Source organism: Lynx canadensis, chromosome C2 (assembly GCF_007474595.2).
Source record: "Lynx canadensis isolate LIC74 chromosome C2, mLynCan4.pri.v2, whole genome shotgun sequence".
Taxonomy (NCBI): Eukaryota; Metazoa; Chordata; class Mammalia; order Carnivora; family Felidae; genus Lynx; species Lynx canadensis.
In genome coordinates this window covers 9,319,764-9,338,206 of record NC_044311.2, presented here as the reverse complement: position 1 = coordinate 9,338,206, position 18,443 = coordinate 9,319,764, and the positions used below count along the sequence as shown (strand labels likewise).

The 18,443-nt window shown below is 41.5% G+C and overlaps 1 protein-coding gene across 1 annotated transcript in view; it reads left to right on the top strand.

Annotated features, from left to right (window-relative positions):
* The first annotated feature begins 6,614 nt into the window (after nt 1–6,614).
* The window catches only part of ULK4 (unc-51 like kinase 4), a 572,731-nt gene continuing 560,902 nt past the window's right edge, over nt 6,615–18,443 (top strand). Inside the window, 3 exon segments of the mRNA XM_030328370.2 lie at nt 6,615–6,684; nt 11,156–11,349; nt 16,808–16,907. Coding sequence (XP_030184230.1) covers nt 11,212–11,349; nt 16,808–16,907 — 238 coding nt within the window. The 5' untranslated portion in view covers nt 6,615–6,684; nt 11,156–11,211.

The following is an 18,443-nucleotide window of genomic DNA, read 5'->3' as shown; positions in this document are numbered from 1 at the left end:
GAAAGACAGCCCGAGACCAAAAATTCCAAGAACTTTTGATTTATATTTTATATCTTGGAGCTTTGGTATTAAAACACAACAGACCACTGTTGAGACCAGTTTTATTCAACTAAGAAAATAGGGACGACTATAAATTCAGCCGACGTATTTGTAATCCAAAGGATTACATTTCTTGTTTTCAATTTAAATCATGTAGCTTTGAAATAAGAGATTGTTTCATCACAGCCATACAGATTCCTGAGATTTTAGTCCATGCTTCAAACCAAGAATTTAGGAACTTAATACTGTCCAACCCCATTAGAAGAAACTATCTCAAGTCCTGGATCTTAAATTCTTGTGTGTGTGTGTGTGTGTGTGTGTGTGTGTGTGTGTGTCCCCTGTAGCAATTACTTTTTACTCTGAAGTCTTTTTTCAAATGGGTATCCATCCCAAGTGACTGCAGATAATAATTTCAATTATTATTTTCCCTCATTCTGCTACAGGTTGCCAAATTCCCTTCCCTTAAGATGAACTAGATTTCATTGTCTTGCTCCCCAGATAGACCTGATATCCACCCCATGTTTGCTCTGAATTTTTAAGGTCTTTCTTTAGCCTGCATCTACTCTTGGGATCAATTTCTACATTTTTCAGGACTCTTAACTGGAAGCAACAGAAATGGACTTTGATTAAAGGGAATATATTGGTAAGATACTGGGAGGTTCACAGGTGTATTGGGAAGGCTGGGAGTTGGGCCAAAAAAAAAAAAAAAAAAAACCTCAAGAAAGAATAAAGAGAACCACAGGACTAGGACGAGGGCTAGGGTCCAAGCTATGACGTGAGTTTAGGTTAAGGTTAGGATCAGGGCTTAGATTGGGGCAAGGACTAGGGCTCAGGCTAACCTAGTGGCAGAGTTATGTTTGGGATATGGCTAAAGTCAGGGTTACATTTGGGGCTTGGATTAGAGTTAGGGCTTACATAGGTCTAGTGTTGAAACAAAGTAGATTTAGGGTTATGGCTTTGACTTTGCCAACCTTAGGACAAAGAAAGCCATAGGACTACAGCTGGGGTTGCCTCCAGTGCTATAGTTAGAATTAGGGTTAAGGCTAGTGTAAGGCTCATTTGTTCAATGTAGTTCATGCTCCCGATTTCTTACCCAGGTTTTCTGTACCTGGCTATTATACCCATCCTCCATGTACCGCCTTCTGCTGAAATTTACTCTTATCTGACCAGTAACCACCTCAACCTTGGAAATTAGGCTGCCCATCCCTAGTAGCCTGATTTTTGACTGCTACATTAGCATTTGAAGTGACACCTCAGCTTTAAAGTGGAACCAACTCTAGGTTGCAATTTATGGTTCAGAGCTACCAGTGGATTTGGGCCAAATCTTGTCTCCAAATAGACCACACTCATTCTTAGCCGTTCCCGTGCCCTGTCCTATTTTCCTCATTCTCCTCTTCCTAGCAACACTTCCCGATAAATCACATGCACAAAAATCCCCTTCTTAGGTTCCACTTCTGGCCAACTCAACCTAAGATAGTAAGCAGCTCAACCTAACCCAAACAGAAGAAAGAGATTCATGTTCTGCACTGCCAATAATTGACAATCATCCACAAAGCCTCTCCTAAAAGAAAACCCAGATGTATAAGCCCCACTATGTATTCTACTCCTGGGACAGTATTTCTCTCTCCACTTCTAATAGGCTCCTATCTTTTTGTTCACTGCTTTAGACTCAGGAGAGAATGCCTTGCCTGATGTACAGCAGCCCTGAGTATATATTTGTTGAATGAATGCACTTGAATACATATGATTCCTCTGATCCTGCTCCTAGACTGCAGCAAACTCTAGAGGGTCACCGTGCCAGACCTTTTCTCTCATAATTTGACGTTCTGCAGCCACAGGTGGGCTGTTAGTGTATCTTAGTGCTTCTACTCTAAATGATGCCCCATCACACACATCACGCACTGCCTTGTCTTAATCATTCCCTCCCCTCCATGTTCTCCTTGTCATCCTGCCCCTTCATTCTCTGCAGGTAATTTTTCTTTCTTCCATGTTATAAAAATTTAAAGCCCACATCATTAAGGATCATCTGTACTTCACAAATAGCTCCACAGATCAAAATTAATAAGCTAGAAACAGACCTTAATGTGCATATTAAAAAACTGGTCTACAGTGAAGGAGGCGTCACAAGTGCCCGAGGAAAGGGAGAAGGTTAGTGCTGGGATAACTGGTTAATTATCCTGAGGCATATAAAGTTAGAACCTAATTTCCCAATGTCCACCAAAATCAATTCCAGATGGGCTGAATAATCCAGTGTGAACACTGAAACAATGAAAGTAGAAAAATAGGTGAAGAGCTGATCTCCACATGGGAAATGCCTTCCTGTGCTTAAAAATAGTATTTTTTACAAATCACAAAGCAAATGTTAAACCTTTGACACTATCCTATCACATGCGAATTTACCCTCAGGCAGCAGATCAGAGCTGCTTGCGAGATGGATGGATAAGAACACTCATTTCAGTGTTAACCGTGTACCAGGAAGGAGGAAAGGGAAAGGGCCCTTCCCTTTCAGGGACAGGGAATGTGGTTTACTAATTCAGCTTGAGATTTGTTAAGAGAAAACTCGAAATTCAGATAATCTACAGACTCTTTGCATTTCTAAAGGTAACAATTAGGAGCGGGCAACACTTGTTTACGGAAACTCCTTAACGACCTTCCTGCGGATGAAAGATTAGATCAGTTCTGTCTAGAGGAGGTCGTTAATGGGCTGGAAGTTCAGGTGCTCCATCAGATAAGATGAGGGGACTGAGACAATATTTCCCTGAAGACAAAGAAGGAGGGGTGTCAGCCTTGGACTGGGTAGAAGAGGTGAGAAGGGAAGATGGAGCTCTAGGGAGAGTCTGAAGGAGGAGCATGGTGCGTGGCGGGAAGGCTTGCAGAATGTAGACAAGCTACATTCCATATATGTGTGTAATATATAATTAAAAAATATACATATTCACTTAAATTATGTGACATACAGTAGAATATGTAGTGCCGTTATGTGGTTTCAAATTTGAGATGTACACATTGTCATCTCTTATACCCAGCCCTGCACCCACTCAGGTCCCCTCCAACAATCAACCGTTAACTGGTTTCTTGTCCTTCCCTCAGGAGATGTTGGAGCTATTCTTTGCCAATATGAGCCAATATCTACATGTATTCTTGTTCCTCTTTTTTTCTTTTTACAAAAGGTAATATATTATGCTCAGTGTTATGCACCTTGCTTTTCCCCCTTAACAACTAGCCTTGGTTATATTTTTATATCAGCACACAAAGAGAAAAATTCATTTCTAATTTAATCAGTCTCTTGCTGATATAAATTTGAGTTATCAGTTTTTTTAAATTTTTTAAACGTTTATTTATTATTGAGAGACAGTGAGAGATAGAGCATGAGCATGGGAGGTGCAGAGAGAGGAGGAGACATAGAATCCGAAGCAGGCTCCAGGCTCTGAACTGTCAGCACAGAGCCCGATGTGGGGCTTGAACCCACAAACTGCGAGACCGTGACCTGAGCTGAAGTTGGATGCTTAACCGACTGAGCCACCCAGGCGCCCCTGTTAACAGTTTTTTAAAATGCCTCATCTGCATTGAATACTTTTGTGCATATGCCATTTTTCAAATGTAAGTACACACACACACACATATGTATGATAAATTTTTAGAAGAACTGCTTGGTCAATGGGGATGTGCATTTGGTATTTTGATACGTATTGCCAAACTGCTCTCTCCCTGGCAGTGTGCAAATGCCTGCTTCCTAACACCCTTGCCATGACCATGTCTAACATTCACTTTTAAGTTCTTTCTTTTCTGTGTTGTAACCTCTGTTATTACCACACTATCAGTAAAATATGTTTTGCACAGTAACATGGGCTTTGGGAAGGAAGAAGAAGAAAGCACCATCAGGTGCATGAGGGGGAAGCGGGGTCAGAGGTGCATAGGATGTGCTGAGGAGGAGATGGTGAGAAGGGACCAGTCATTAAGGAATTTGTTGCAAGTAATGACCCCAAAAGGTAATTTCTCTGAAAATCTAGTCCATCCTGGAGTTGCCACAGTATGTGTAAAGGATGTTAAGAGTGATTAATTTTGTTATTAAAGGGAAAAGACCTCCCAGGAGGCCAGTAATTTTAAAAGCTATGGGTTAGTATTATAAGGTTGAAAACCTCCCATCCAAGAGGGAGATGGCATCTGGCTCTTTCAGTGCATTTACACTTGTAAACTGGTGCTAGAATGATCGTGTCCTCTCCCAGACTTTCCAGAGAGATGGGGTGCATTGGTCTTGAGGCTCCCAGCCTCCAGCTTCTGTCTCCAGGACAGTCCATTCCCTGAGCTGGTAACCTGGGCATAGAGCACATCATATCTTAGGAAGAGCTGGAGCCCCCAGGGCACCATGGTCAGCTTCTGTGTCTAGTTCTCTGGGGAAATTATAGCTCAGAAGAGAATCATGGAAACAATCTCCTGCCCTCTGAATTTATACTCCTGGTTGGATTTTTTTTTTCCCTTTCAGTTTCATTCATTTCTTGTTTTAACTTTTTTTTTTTTAATTTTTTTCAACGTTTATTTATTTTTTTGGGGACACAGAGAGACAGAGCATGAACGGGGGAGGGGCAGAGAGAGAGGGAGACACAGAATCGGAAACAGGCTCCAGGCTCTGAGCCATCAGCCCAGAGCCCGACGCAGGGCTCGAACTCACGGACCGCGAGATCGTGACCTGGCTGAAGTCGGACGCCCAACCGACTGCGCCACCCAGGCGCCCCTCTTGTTTTAACTTTAATAATGTTTTCCTCCTATTTTCACTGGGGTCATTTTGCTGTTGTTTTTCTAAGCTCGCTGACCTTGAACTAAACCCAGAAACAAATAATTGGCAAATCCATGACCATAACGAGTAACTTCAAAACACCTTTCTCAAGAACTGGCAGAGCAATCAGGACGAAGCAACATGAAAAGAAGGTCTGGAAGATTCAAACATGTCACTTAATAAACTTGAAAGTATGCATATGAAATTTTGAAGCCAACAAATAAGAGATCTTCATTCCAAACTCCTGTGGAACATTAAAAAATATTAATCATTTATTATAACAAAGGAAGTTTCAATAGCTTCCCCAAACCAAATACACACAGTTGAACAACAACATCTAACCAGTTAATTAAAAGCAAACAAATAAAAACTGCTCTTAAATATCTTTTGGATTAAAGGAAAAAAAATACAAACTATAGATGCTATGCATTTTCACATCTAGAATATTAATAATTTTGAAGTTTTAGCCTGGCTTCTGCATTGTATTTGTTTCCTCGGAGTTACTTGCATTGGTTAGCTTATTTTAATCTCTTTCATGTTAGAATCTTTCCTCACATATCTTGATATTTCTGTGTGTTCATATACCAGAGTATTCATATGCCAGAGTAAGGTACTAAAAGGCTTATTCAGTGTTTATCACACATTTGGGGAAGGTTATTGATTAGTGAACTTCCTTTAGTTGAGATAAGGCACTGAGCTCTTTCAGTGGGAGACCTTCCCTTCTGCCAGGTATTAGGCAAATCTCTTTCCCCAACAGGGAACCTTCCAATTTTTTTCACCAAAGATTAGAACATTAGCTGCTGGCACTATTCTGGGCAGAAAAAACTTCAGGGTTCAGAAGGCATTCTCCATTCTCCACTACTTTTGGCCTTTTGCTCATGTCATTTGGAAAGTATTTCCAGGTTTATCCTGCAAGCAGAAACCACTGAGAAAGATTCCTGAGAACGTAGGAAGGGTTAGAAGTCAAAGAATAGATGTGATTCACCCGAGATTAAAGAGAGGCACAGCCCTTCTATATAAAGCAAAGCATGGCCGCTGATTAGTAACATCCACATCACTTGGTAACATGATGGAACTGAAAACTTTTGGGCCTCATCCAGGTGCACAGAATCAGAAGTTCTGTGGGTGGGACCCAGAAATGTGTTTCAACAGCATCCAGGTGATTCGGATGCTGAAATTTGAGAACCACTGAGCTAACTTGAATGGAAGAAAGAGGGGAGCTGGTGTTGACGTCTGGCGTCTGGAATTTGAGGACGTGGAGCTTTGAAAACCATAAACTGACGGAGAATCTGGTCTGTTTTCTCACGTGCAAGAAGCAAGGTTGTCCACAGTCTTCACTTTTCTAAAGAGTGAGGAACACGAGAAGCCGGCTTCATTCTTAGCTATTACTCAGACTATGTCGCCACGTCTTTGAGCTCCGGCAAGCGTCAAAAAAAGGATGGGAGGAAACAGAAGACCGTGTAGGGGGAGAAGAAATGACAACGGCCTAGGCTTTCATAGCCCCCAACTGCGCATAGGTCTCCTATCTGCCCAAGAACCCGGCCCCCACACCCAGTTAGGTTGGACAAACGCTTTGCCAAGGTCCCGCACTTCCGGGCCTCAGCCAATGAGAACCCAAACGGCTCAGCCAGTCAGCGCCCCGCGCTCCTTCCGGCGTTCTGCGTGCTGCCCTGGAGACGGCATGGGCGAATCCAAATGCAGAGGGGTGCTGGACCACACAGCTTTGAACTGCGCCTGCGCGTTCCGCCGTACGCCATTGCTTCACCCCTGGCCTTGGCAAGTGGACCGGTCCCAAAGGGGTAGAAGCTGAGACCCGCGCCTTCGCGGGAGCAGCCCGCTGGGTCGGCGGCTTCTCCGCCTTGAGCGCTCAGGTGAGTAGCGGTGGTAGTTTTGGGGTCCACGAGTTTGGGTTCGGGTCTCCATGAGCGAGCGCGGAGGACAGTACGGGCCTGGAGGGGCGCCACTCACCTACCCTCCCTCCGTGGACCCTGTGCCCCTCGAGTCTTCCTCTCTGTCAGGGCTCTGCTTTGTTACCGGGTTAAACTAAACACCTTAGACAATTCTCTCGAGGCTTTTGGTTCAGGGAACACGGGATACCTCTTCAAGGACTTGGGTGCAGGGAGGATTCGTGGCTGTAGGGTTCGGGAGATGCGCTTTATGGACGCCCTCGATTCGGAGTTCTTCCCCTAAACACCCTAGCAACGCGTCCCGAGCTCTAAGCCGGCGGTGCTGGCAGATGTCCGTGGACGTAGAGAGGCAGTGAAAGCCTCCAGTTCGCTGGTCACGAGCTGCTTGGAGTGGGGGGTGTTGACCTAGCGACCCCGAGCCTACACTTTCCAGGTCAGACTAAACTCAAAGCCTGCAGTTAATTTGGTCTGTAAAGTGCTTCGAGGAGAAGCACCTGTTGAATGCAAAGCGCAGTGCCTGCCACCTTTTATGCCCTCGAAAAAGGTTGTTTTGGCCTGTGGGTAGTAAAGTTGAGTGTGCGTCCCGGGGGGTGGGGCGGGAGGGAGTTGAACCACAGATTGCTGGGGTCCGCTTCCAGAATTTCTTATTCAGTAGGCCTGGGCTGGGGCGGCGGTGGCTGCTGCTGGTGGAGGAATTAATGATCTGACGGTAGAGAGAAATGAAGGGAGAGTTTTATCTTCCTGCCTCTATCACCTCGTCAGTTTCGAAGAGTTTGTTGAATGTAGGTTCTGCGCCCCCGTATCTTAAATGCCTCATTTATTCCTAAGCGTGACTTGCTCTGACTTCTGCCTTCTCTGATAATACCTAGACTAACTTGTAGATTTAAAAGATCCTTAAAAGACGTGCCACGCCTTTAGAAAACGTGGAAGACTAACCTCTGGTGTCTGGGAATGCACACTCGGTGAGAAAACGTTAAAGATACGCCAGAAAGTGATTAACTGTGAAAGTCAGGAGAGAGATTACTTTTGGAAAAGAGGAGTTGTGATTGTCATAGGCTCAGGAAGGGACTTCTGGAGTGGCAGGCCAAGTGGGTGGTGATCACAAGGTTAGCCCTCGTGTTTATTTGTTTTTTTAAGTTTACTTATTTATTTTGAGAGTGTGGGACAGGAGTAGAGAGTGAGGAAGAGAATCCCAAACAGGCTCCACGCTGTGAATGTGATGTGGGGCTTGAACTCCCCGACGGCCAGTCCCGTTTATAATAATTCATTAAACTATACATTTATTTTTGGAGGGGTTTCTGTATTTGTGTTTTATTGTATAATGTAAGAGCTTACACATTACATATTAGGAAGTATAAGGTGAGGATGCCCTTGGAGTCAAAAAGAATCTTAAGTTGTGGAATTTCCAATTTGAAAAGGTAATTTACAAGATTATCTGATCCAATTCTTTATTTATTTATTTATTTATTTTTGGGACAGAGAGAGACAGAGCATGAACGGGGGAGGGGCAGAGAGAGAGGGAGACACAGACTCGGAAACAGGCTCCAGGCTCCGAGCCATCAGCCCAGAGCCCGACGCGGGGCTCGAACTCACGGACCGCGAGATCGTGACCTGGCTGATGTCGGACGCCTAACCGACTGCGCCACCCAGGCGCCCCTGATCCAATTCTTATTTTATTCTAAGGAAATTGAGCCCCAGAGAGGGGAAGTGCTTCAATAGTAAACCAACCTTAGCTGACTTTGTAATTGATGCATTTTGTTAATTTCAGACTGCCTGTTCCGCTCAGATGCCCCTACTCAGTAAAAGATTTCAGAAAAGAATTTATTTGGCTTGAATCAAATTGAAAATGTAAAGATTTAATTTTTTTTCTTGTGGCTTAAAACCATATTCTCAAGGAATAAATTATGTATTTATTTGAGAGAGAGGGAGGGAGGGAAAGAGGGAGGGTGAGCAGAGGAGGGACAGAGAGGGAGAGAGAGAATCTTAAGCAGGCCCAGCACAGAGCCTGACAAGGGACTTGATTTCACAACTGTGAGGTCATGACCTGAGCCACAATTAAGAGTTGGATGCTTAGCCACCTGAGCCACCCAGTCGACCCTGAAGGAATCAACTCTCTGTCTTATATAAAAAGTCAGGAGACTATTTCAACACCTTATCCTTGTGTATCCTAATAGAGCCAAGTTGTGAACATGTAATTAAAGGTCTGGTTTTTTTCCTGGCTAAATAGCTTTTCCATCTTAACATACTGCCAATTTAATCTTTCTTTGGTTATATTACATACTATGTATTGTTGCCAGAAAATTACTCGTGTCTAGGCTGCATTTTGGTGGGTCAGGAGTCAGGATTGGCTCTTTTTAAAGAGTGGGTTTTAGAGTGGAGAGAGTATAGGGAACTTAGAATTTATTTTTTTAATGAACCCTTTTACTATCTGTGCCATTTTTGGGTTTCCGTTTATTAAAAAATTTTAAAAATATTTATAGTTGAAAGAAAGAGAAACCATGAGCAGGAGAAGGACAGAGAGAGGGAGACACAGAATCCAAAGCAGGCTCCAGGCTCTTAGCTGTCAGCACAGAGCCCAATGTGGGGCTTGAACCCATGAACCATGAGATCATAACCTGAGCCAAAGTTGGTCACCCAACCAACTGAGCCACCCAGGTGTCCTGGGTTTCCTTTGATTTAAATTCAGATTTTTCCCACATCCTTTCTGCTTAGAGTTTAAAGAATTTTGCTGTCAATAGTCTGAGTTCTTCTGGTTTGGTGTAGAGACCAGGTTTGTAATCTAAATAACTAAATGTAACTACTAGCCTATACATCTTTATAGTAGATTATTTCGCTTTTTGCAGTAAATTTTAATGTCATTGGAAGATGGAATCATAGGATTAGTTGTTAGATTCCTGGATTACTGGTTCCATATGCCAAGACAGGACAAACTGCTGCCTCTTGGCCAGATATGTCCCTCAGCCAGTGTTTGTATGGCCCACAACAGAAAATAAGTTCCAGAGATTTAATGTATATCATAGTGATTACACTAAACAATAATGTATCATGTACTTCAAAGTTGCTATGAGACTAAATCTTAAATGTTCTTAACCACAAAAAAGTGGTAATTATGTGACATGTAGAGGTGTTGACTAATGCTATGATAGTAATCAGATTATGATCTATAAATGTTTGAAATCAACACCTGTACACTTTAAACTTAATGTACATGTCAATTATATCGACAAAAATTGTGATATTCACATACTATATTGTTTACCCCTTTAAAACGTGCAATTCAGTGATTTTTAGTGTATTCACAAAGTTGTGCAATCATCAGTACTAATTCAGAACATTTTCATTTGCCCAAAAAGAAACACCATACCCATTAACTTCAGTTTTACATTCTCTGTGTCAAAGAGTTTTCGGTATAGTTTCTGACTTACTGGATACCATATAGAAACATGAGCTGCTTTTAAAGAGTATATCTACTGCTTACTGGATGATTTCTGGGAAATTTTCTATAGTTATGTAAAATCCTTCCATCTATGAGATGCCAATTTAAAATATATTTTGCAAATTAACTACTTTGATGTATTATAAATATGTTTAAAATCCTGAATTCACTACTGTACTTCAATTCTAAATAAAATCTAACTGATGAAAGACTGCATCAACTCCTATTCATGCATGCAAATTAGGTCATTCTGTTGGCCAAGAAAATGAACTCTTATCTGGTTATATCCTAGATGATGAAATGGTTGGTTAAATTTTTTTTTTAACTTAAAACAGGAGTTGGCAAACTCTTTTCTGTAAAGGGCCAGATAGTAAGTATTTTAGAATGTGTTGAAGCCATTGCTCTGGTCATAACAACTCTGCAATTGTAGTCTAAAAGGAGCTTTAGACAATATATAAGTGAATGGGTGTGGCTATGATACAGTTAAATTTTACAAAAGCAGCAGGGTTTGGCCCAGGAACCAGGAGTTTGGTAACAGCTGACTTTAATATTTGGATTGATTTCTTAGAATATCTCTGGATTAGATGGGAATATTAGCATTCCATATTTGTTTATAAAATATTTTAACATACATTGTCTCTTTTGCTTCTCATGTTTGAGGTTTAGGTGGGTCATATGTTGCCCCATTCTATACAGATATTGACACAACGTGCCTTCCTTGGTAACAAAAGTGTCGAGATACATTGGAATCTCATTCATCCCCCATTTTGTTACATGTGTTAGAAATAGCTGTCATTTTCATCATTTTTTAAGACCTTGTTGAAGGAAGTTGAGTATTAGTTTTTTAGTTTTATTTTCCCCTACAAAAAGACACTGGTATACAACACTTGTAGGTGAATTTTCTGAGTTTATAGAATTATTAGATTAACATACTATGCTAGGCTAATTAATCGTGCAACTAGCTTGCATTTGTAAATTTTATTTTTGTTTGCCTTTTAGGAACTAGAGATGCTATTAGGCTGTTGTTTTATCCAATGTGAGAAGTTGGCCCGGAGATGGAAAACTTCATTCTGTATGAGGAGATTGGCAGAGGAAGCAAGACTGTTGTTTATAAAGGGCGACGGAAGGGAACAATCAATTTTGTAGCTATTCTTTGTAGTGATAAGTGCAAAAGGCCTGAAATAACCAACTGGGTAAGTGGAGTATGTTTTCCTCCCTTTAGGAAAACACAGAGCTACCTACGATCAAGGAGAACAAGTAGCATATAAACAGAAGCTGTTGAATTCACTATAACAGATGCCACATTTTCAATCTGGAATGGGTGACCTTCTGTCTGTTTAGTGCCACACCAATTGTGAAGAGTGACTAATAAACATCCCTAAGTAATTAGCAACTTAGTGGTGTTTTTGGGAAAAGTCAGGAAAAATATGGTCTATATTAGATCATTTACTTTAACTTTTAAATTATTTTCAAAGTTTTAAAGTTTAAATAATCTCTACATTCCATGTGGGGCTTGAATTTACCCCCCAAGGTCAGGAGTCTGACTGAGCCAGCCAGGTGCCCCTAGATCATTTACTTTTAAATTTAGTATGTGATTTATGAAGCTTGCCAAAGGAAAGACTTTGGGTGAGAGTGACTTGAGTTTGAAATTTATATCCTGGACCAAACTTAGGTTCCCCCCCCCCCCACCATTGTGGTAAAATACACATAACAAAAAGTTTACCATCTTAACCACTTTTTAAAAATTTTTATTTAAAAAAATTTTTTTTATGTTTATTTTTGAATGAGGGAAGGAGGGAGGGGGAGGGGCAGAGAGAGAGGGAGACACAGAATCTGAAGCAGGCTCCAGGCTGTGAGCTGTCAGCACAGAGCCCCATGTGGGGCTCGAACTCATGAACAGTGAGATCATAACCTGAGCTGAAGTCGGACACTCAACCGACGGAGCCATCCAGGCGCCTGCTATCTTAACCACTTTTAAGTATACAGTTGGTGATATTAAGTACATGAATGTTGCTGTACAACCATCACCATCTCTAGAACTCCACTTTTTTTTTAAGGTTAATTTTTTAAGAGCAGTTTGATAGCACACCTGTGCAAGCAGGGAGGGCAGAGGGAGAGAGGCAGAGAATCTTAAGCAGTCTCTACGCTTCTTGTGGAACTCAGGCCGGGCTCCATCTAGCAACTGTGGGATCAAGACCTGAGCCCAAATCAAGAGTCAGATGCTTAACTGACTGAGCCACCCAGGTGTCTCAAGAACAGTTCTAGATTTACAGTAAAATCAAGAAGAAAGTGTAGGGATTTCCCCTATATTCCCTGTCCCCACACATGTATAGCGTTCCCCATGGTCAACATCCCTACCAGAGTGGTACATCTATTACAACGGACGAACCCACATTGGCACATCATCATCCCAAATCCGTAGTTTACCTCGGGGTGCACTCTTGTTGTTGTACGTTCCATAGTTTTGGGCAAATGTGTGACGCTATGGATCTGTCACTATAGAATCATACAGAAGAGTTTCACTGCCCTAAAAATCATCTGTGCTCCACCTATTCACCCCTCCCCCTTCCTCCCAACCCTGGGCAACCATTGATCTTTCTATTGTGTTCATAGTTTTGCCTTTTCCAGAATGTGATAGACTTGGAATTACACAGTATGTAGCCTTTTCAGGTTGACATCTTAGCAATATGCATTTAAGTTTTCTTTTGTTTCTTTGTGGCTGAGAGCTCATTTCTTTTTATTGATGGACAATATTCCATTGCATATGTGCCAGTTTTTATGTATTTTTTAATGTTTATTTATTTATTAAAAAAATTTTTTTTAACGTTTATTTATTTTTGAGACAGAGAGAGACAGAGCATGAAGGGGGGAGGGGCAGAGAGAGAGGGAGACACAGAATCGGAAGCAGGCTCCAGGCTCTGAGCCATCGGCCCAGAGCCCGACGCGGGGCTCGAACTCACGGACCGCAAGATCGTGACCTGAGCCGGAGTCGGACGCTTAACCGACTGCGCCACCCAGGCGCCCCAATGTTTATTTATTTTTGAGAGACAGTGCGAATAGGGGAGGGCAGAGAGAGGGAGACGCAGAATCCGAAGCAGGCTCCAGGCTCTGAGCTGTCAGCACTGAGCCCGATGCGGGGCTCAAACTCATGAACTGCGAGATCATGACCTAGGCCAAAGTCGGATACTCAACCGACAGAGCCACCCAGGCGCCCCAGTGTGCCAGGTTTTTAAATTCATTTGCCGATGGAAGGGCATCTTGATTGTTTTTGAGAATAAAGCTGCTATATGTGTGAACAGGTTTTTGTGTGGACCTGTTTTCAACTCGTTTGAATAAATACCCAAAGTACGATTGCTGAATTGTCCAGAACTCTTGTCATCTTGCAAAACTAAAACTGTACACATTAAACGACGATTCCCCATTTCTCCATCCCCAGCCACCTGCCATTCTACTTTGTCTCTGAATGGTACTTCATGTAAGTGGAGTCATACATCATTTGTCTTTTTATGACTGACCTCACTTAGCATGATGTCCTCAGAGTTTGTCCATGTTGTAGCATGTGTCAGACTTTCTTTCATTTTTGAGAATGTAGAATATTCCATCGTATGTATATACCACATTTTGCTTATCCATTTACCTGTCATTGGACACTTAGGTTGCTTCTGCCTTTTGGCTATTGTGAGTAGGCAAACACGGGTGCACACGTATGTCTTCGGGACATACTCTGCTTTCAATCCTTTGGATATACCCAGAAGTGGAATATTTTAGTTGAACTTTTTTTTTTTTTTTAAGGAATTGCCGTACTGTTTTCCACAGAGGCTGTACCAGTTTACACGCCCACCAACAGTGTACAAGGGATTCCATTTCTCCACATCTTCGGCAACTCTTGTTTCTGTTTTTTGTTTCGTTTTGAAGATCGCTATTCTAATGGGTGTGAGGTGGTGTGGGCTTTTGTATGGAGTGTGGGTAGTTGAAGAAAGGTGTACGAGACAAGATGCGGGCTCGTCTGTAGATTCGATGCTAGGAACATAAGGCGTTTTTCTTCTGATGAGGTTTTCTCTGAGATGAGAAGCTAAGTCCTCAATTAGGTGGGGGAGGGGAAGGCTGGGTTCTAGGCAGAAGGAAAAAAAAGCGTGAATAGTCACTTGGTGGACAGGATAGCTGGGGCCATTGAAGATTGGGGATTCCAAACGGAAGTCGGATCAGTCAGCATGGCTGGCGTCTGCCTCGGTTGCTCGCTCCTATGCGGAGTGTGGAGGTTTGAACTGAACCAGAAGTGAGTAGTAGAGACCGTGAGTTGGTAAGTGAAGGAGCAGTGGTCATGAGCTAGGATGTGTGCCAGATTTTGGAGATGATACGGTTATTAGTAAACATCTAACAGTGCTGGTCAACCCAAATATAATGGGGGCTACAGATCTGACTTTAAAGTTCATAGTAGCCACACGGGAAGGAGATTAGTTTTAGTAGTATATTTAATCAACAGACGGGTGGTGGAGGGCGAGATGGAGAGAGCGGAGGCATCTGGCAGAGTGGGTACTTGGCATATAGTGAGTGGTAGTGAGCATCCGAGGCTGGACTGTGGCCTGATTTCTGTGGGAGTTTCCACACGTTTGTTTTCCATTAGGACCTTCCCCTTCCGGTGGCTGAGTCCGTGGGAATCATTTAGACAGGCTCACCCTATGTCCTCCCTAGTCTCTACTGGGACAGAATTTATTGGGAGTTTATTATAAGGTGCTCCTCAGGTTCTCTTGACCACTCTTTTTTTTTTTTTTCTCCCCATCTCAATTATGTTTTCTAAATTATGTGGATTCATTTCCCTTTCTTTGTGTTAGAATATGAACCCACTGAGTTGTTCCTAGAGTGTATGTACCACATTCCATTTTTTAAATAGGGAGCTCTGTATTTCTACAAATTATGGGCCGATTAGCCAGTGTTGAGTGTGAGTGACTGTGTGTGTGTGTGTGTGTGTGTGTGTGTGTGTGTAAGAGAATCAGAAAACAAGGATCCAAAGCGCTTGGGTAGTTGTCACCAATTCTGAGTCTGGATGGTTTGCTAATAAAGCACATGTTTTTTTTGTGATTCTAGTTTCCATTTTTTTTTATTTTATTTTATTTTATTTTTTAAACACTTTTTTTAAAATTTTTTTAACGTTTATTTTTGAGACACAGAGAGACAGAGCATGAACGGGGGGAGGGTCAGAGAGAGAGGGAGACACAGAATCTGAAACAGGCTCCAGGCTCTGAGCTGTCAGCACAGAGCCCGACGCGGGGCTCGAACTCACGGACCGCGAGATCATGACCTGAGCCGAAGTCGGACGCTTAACCGACTGAGCCACCCAGGCGCCCCTAGTTTCCATTTTTAATGGGGTCTTGAAAGGAGAAAGCAAAACCCCCGTGAGTCAACGGAGTATTTTTTTTTTTTTAACAGACAGGCTCTTGCGTCTTTATTTTATTTTTAAATATTTATTTTTGAGAGAGAGAGAGAGCTAGAGCGCACCCTGGGGGGGGGGGGGCAGAGAGGGAAACAAGATCTGAAGCAGGCTCTGAGCTGTGTGGCTAGAACTCCTGAATTGTGAGATCACGACCTGAGCCTAAGTCAGACTCAACCGGCTGAGCCACCCAGGCACCCTTGCATCTTTATTATTGAGGTTGGAATTCACTCTTGTTTTGGTGCACAGGTATTCTCATGATCTAATGGAAATGTACATCTTAAGATCAGTATATTCACTGCAATGGCTCTTCTTTTAATAGCCTGAGGGAATTGATACTAGGATTCACGAAGGATGGATATATATTATATATGATACATATCAGTAGGCTCCATGCCCAGTGTGGGGCTTGAACCCACGACCTGAGGTCAAGAGTTGGGTGCTCTACTGACTGAGCCAGGCAGTCACCCCCACTAAGGCTATATTTAAAAAGAAAATTGTAGAACCCTCTGAGAGTTCCTTTAAACATTGTAAAAGTAATACAGCATCATTATAGAAAATTTGTACAATATAGAAGAACGGGTAGAAGAAAAAAGGGCAGCACAGTTCCATCACGTGAGACAGTCCTGTCCTGGTTTTTTTTGTTCTAGTCTTTTTTACTATGAGTTCTGTTTCAATTTTAAAGTCATGGTATTACATAATTTGTTTCTTGCCTTTTTCACTTAACATTATACTATCATTTTTTACGTTTAAAATTGTTTTCATGTTGGGCTAATATTTTGTCAGTTGATACATAATTTAACTATTATTGAGCCTTTGAATTATTTTTACTTGGTAAGGTTTTTTTTTTTTCTCCTTGAAAATGATTTATTTCATGATTATGAAAGTATTGTGTGCTCACTATTAGAAAGTAGAAAAGTAGAAAAAATTAAAATCAGCAGTTTCAGCTATTTTTAACTTTTAGTCATTTTCCTATGAATATTTCTTTTGTAATGTTATGTTTACACAAATACACAAAACTGTATTGCATGAGGTTTTTTTTTTTTAAACATTGTATATTACCATTTTTTGTCACCAGCCTCCATAACTATCATTTGTAATATCTGTATAGAATTCCACTAAATTCCACTGTTAAGCACTTCCCAATTGTGTGTTTAGGTTTTCTTAATAGATGCAGATTTTAACAACTTGTGAGTGTGTGTGAATGAATGCTGTTTTTATAGGTCCGTCTCACCCATGAAATTAAACACAAGAATATCGTAACTTTTCATGAATGGTATGAAACCAGCAATCATCTCTGGCTCGTGGTGGAACTCTGCACAGGTGAGTGTGTATAAGACATGTTACGAATACATCCATCTTAGGTAGCTTGGAAAAAACATGTAGGTTTTATTTTCCTTTTGTATTACAAATATAAGCACTGGATACTCTTGACTCAGTTGACTTACACATACATTGTTTGGATATTAGGGTAGGGTATAGAGCAAAGATGTTTGGTAAGAGGAAGACAAGTCAAATTCAATTTGGGGTTTACTTTGGAATAACATACTACTCAAGTCACCCACATAAAAATTTAGAAATATTTTTTAGTGATTAACTTATCAAACAAGTTTTCCTGATGAATAAAAATCAAGTATTTTAGGTCAAGTAGCTATCTGTTAGCTAATTAGTGTATAAAGTGATCATCTTTTTATTTTTATGAAAAGAGTACTTCGTGTTTATAAAAACTTAGGCAATGTGAAAAAGTACAAAGATGACTCCACAAATACCACCTCCTAAACAATAGAGATAACTTGTTACAGCTCTTGCCTGATACAACTTTCTAGGGCTATGTTTAGGGAGAAAAATGACTAAATATATCACTGTTATCTGGGCTTTTAGTTTCAGTGTTTTCAGGGAAACAGTAGCACTGTTAGTGTCTTCTATTTATACATTGAGTAATAAAAAAGGATCATTAAATATTAAGGTATATTGTAATTTCTAGCTTTGCGTCTTTTGGCACTTATAATTTATAACACTGAACCATCAAATGGATTATTTGGAATAGGACCTTATTTGGATTTTATTTTTTTCTGAATCAATAGGAAAGGACTATGGTTTAATTACTTTCACAGCTGTATACACTGTAGAGGTGATCAGGGAACTTTCCCTGTGTTACTTTTGGCCTCAGCTGTTCTTCTCCCCCACCATTGTTACAGCCTTACTGATGGATGCCTGTATTTGGAGTGGTTCCTTACCCACCAAAACAAAATAACCCCCCAAATACCTCCTACCTTAATCACCGTTCTGATTGAACTTTCAGATGCCAGCTAAGACTTTTTCTTTTTTCTTTTTTTTTTTTAAAGAGTTTTATTTATTTATTTGAGAGAGAGGACGTAGGTGTGCATGTGCGAGTCGGGGGGGGGGGCGGGACAAAGGGGAGACAGAGAGACTTAAGCAGGTTCCATGCCCAGCACAGAGCCCAATCTGGGGTTCCATCTCACCACCATGAGATGATGACCTGAGCTGAAATCAAGAGTGGGATGCTTAACCAACTGAGCCACCCAGGTGCCCCAAGACTTTTTTTTTTTTTTTTTTTAAAGAGAAAGGAAAAGCATTTTATTTGAACCTAAGTTAGGACAGCTGCCTGGGATATACAGTCTTCACAAAGAGTGCTCTGGGGAAGGAACATCATGTGCAGGATTACATAGGTTTCTCTGAACTTGGCTCCTCTTGGAATCTTGATGCTTTAAAAAAAAAAAAAAAAAAAAAGTTTGTTTCCGGCACATAGATGGTAGAAATGTGACCGGGATCTTAGAAGAGTATAGAGATGGTTTTCACAATGTGTTTGCCTTCGACGTTTAATTTCCTCAGTGATGT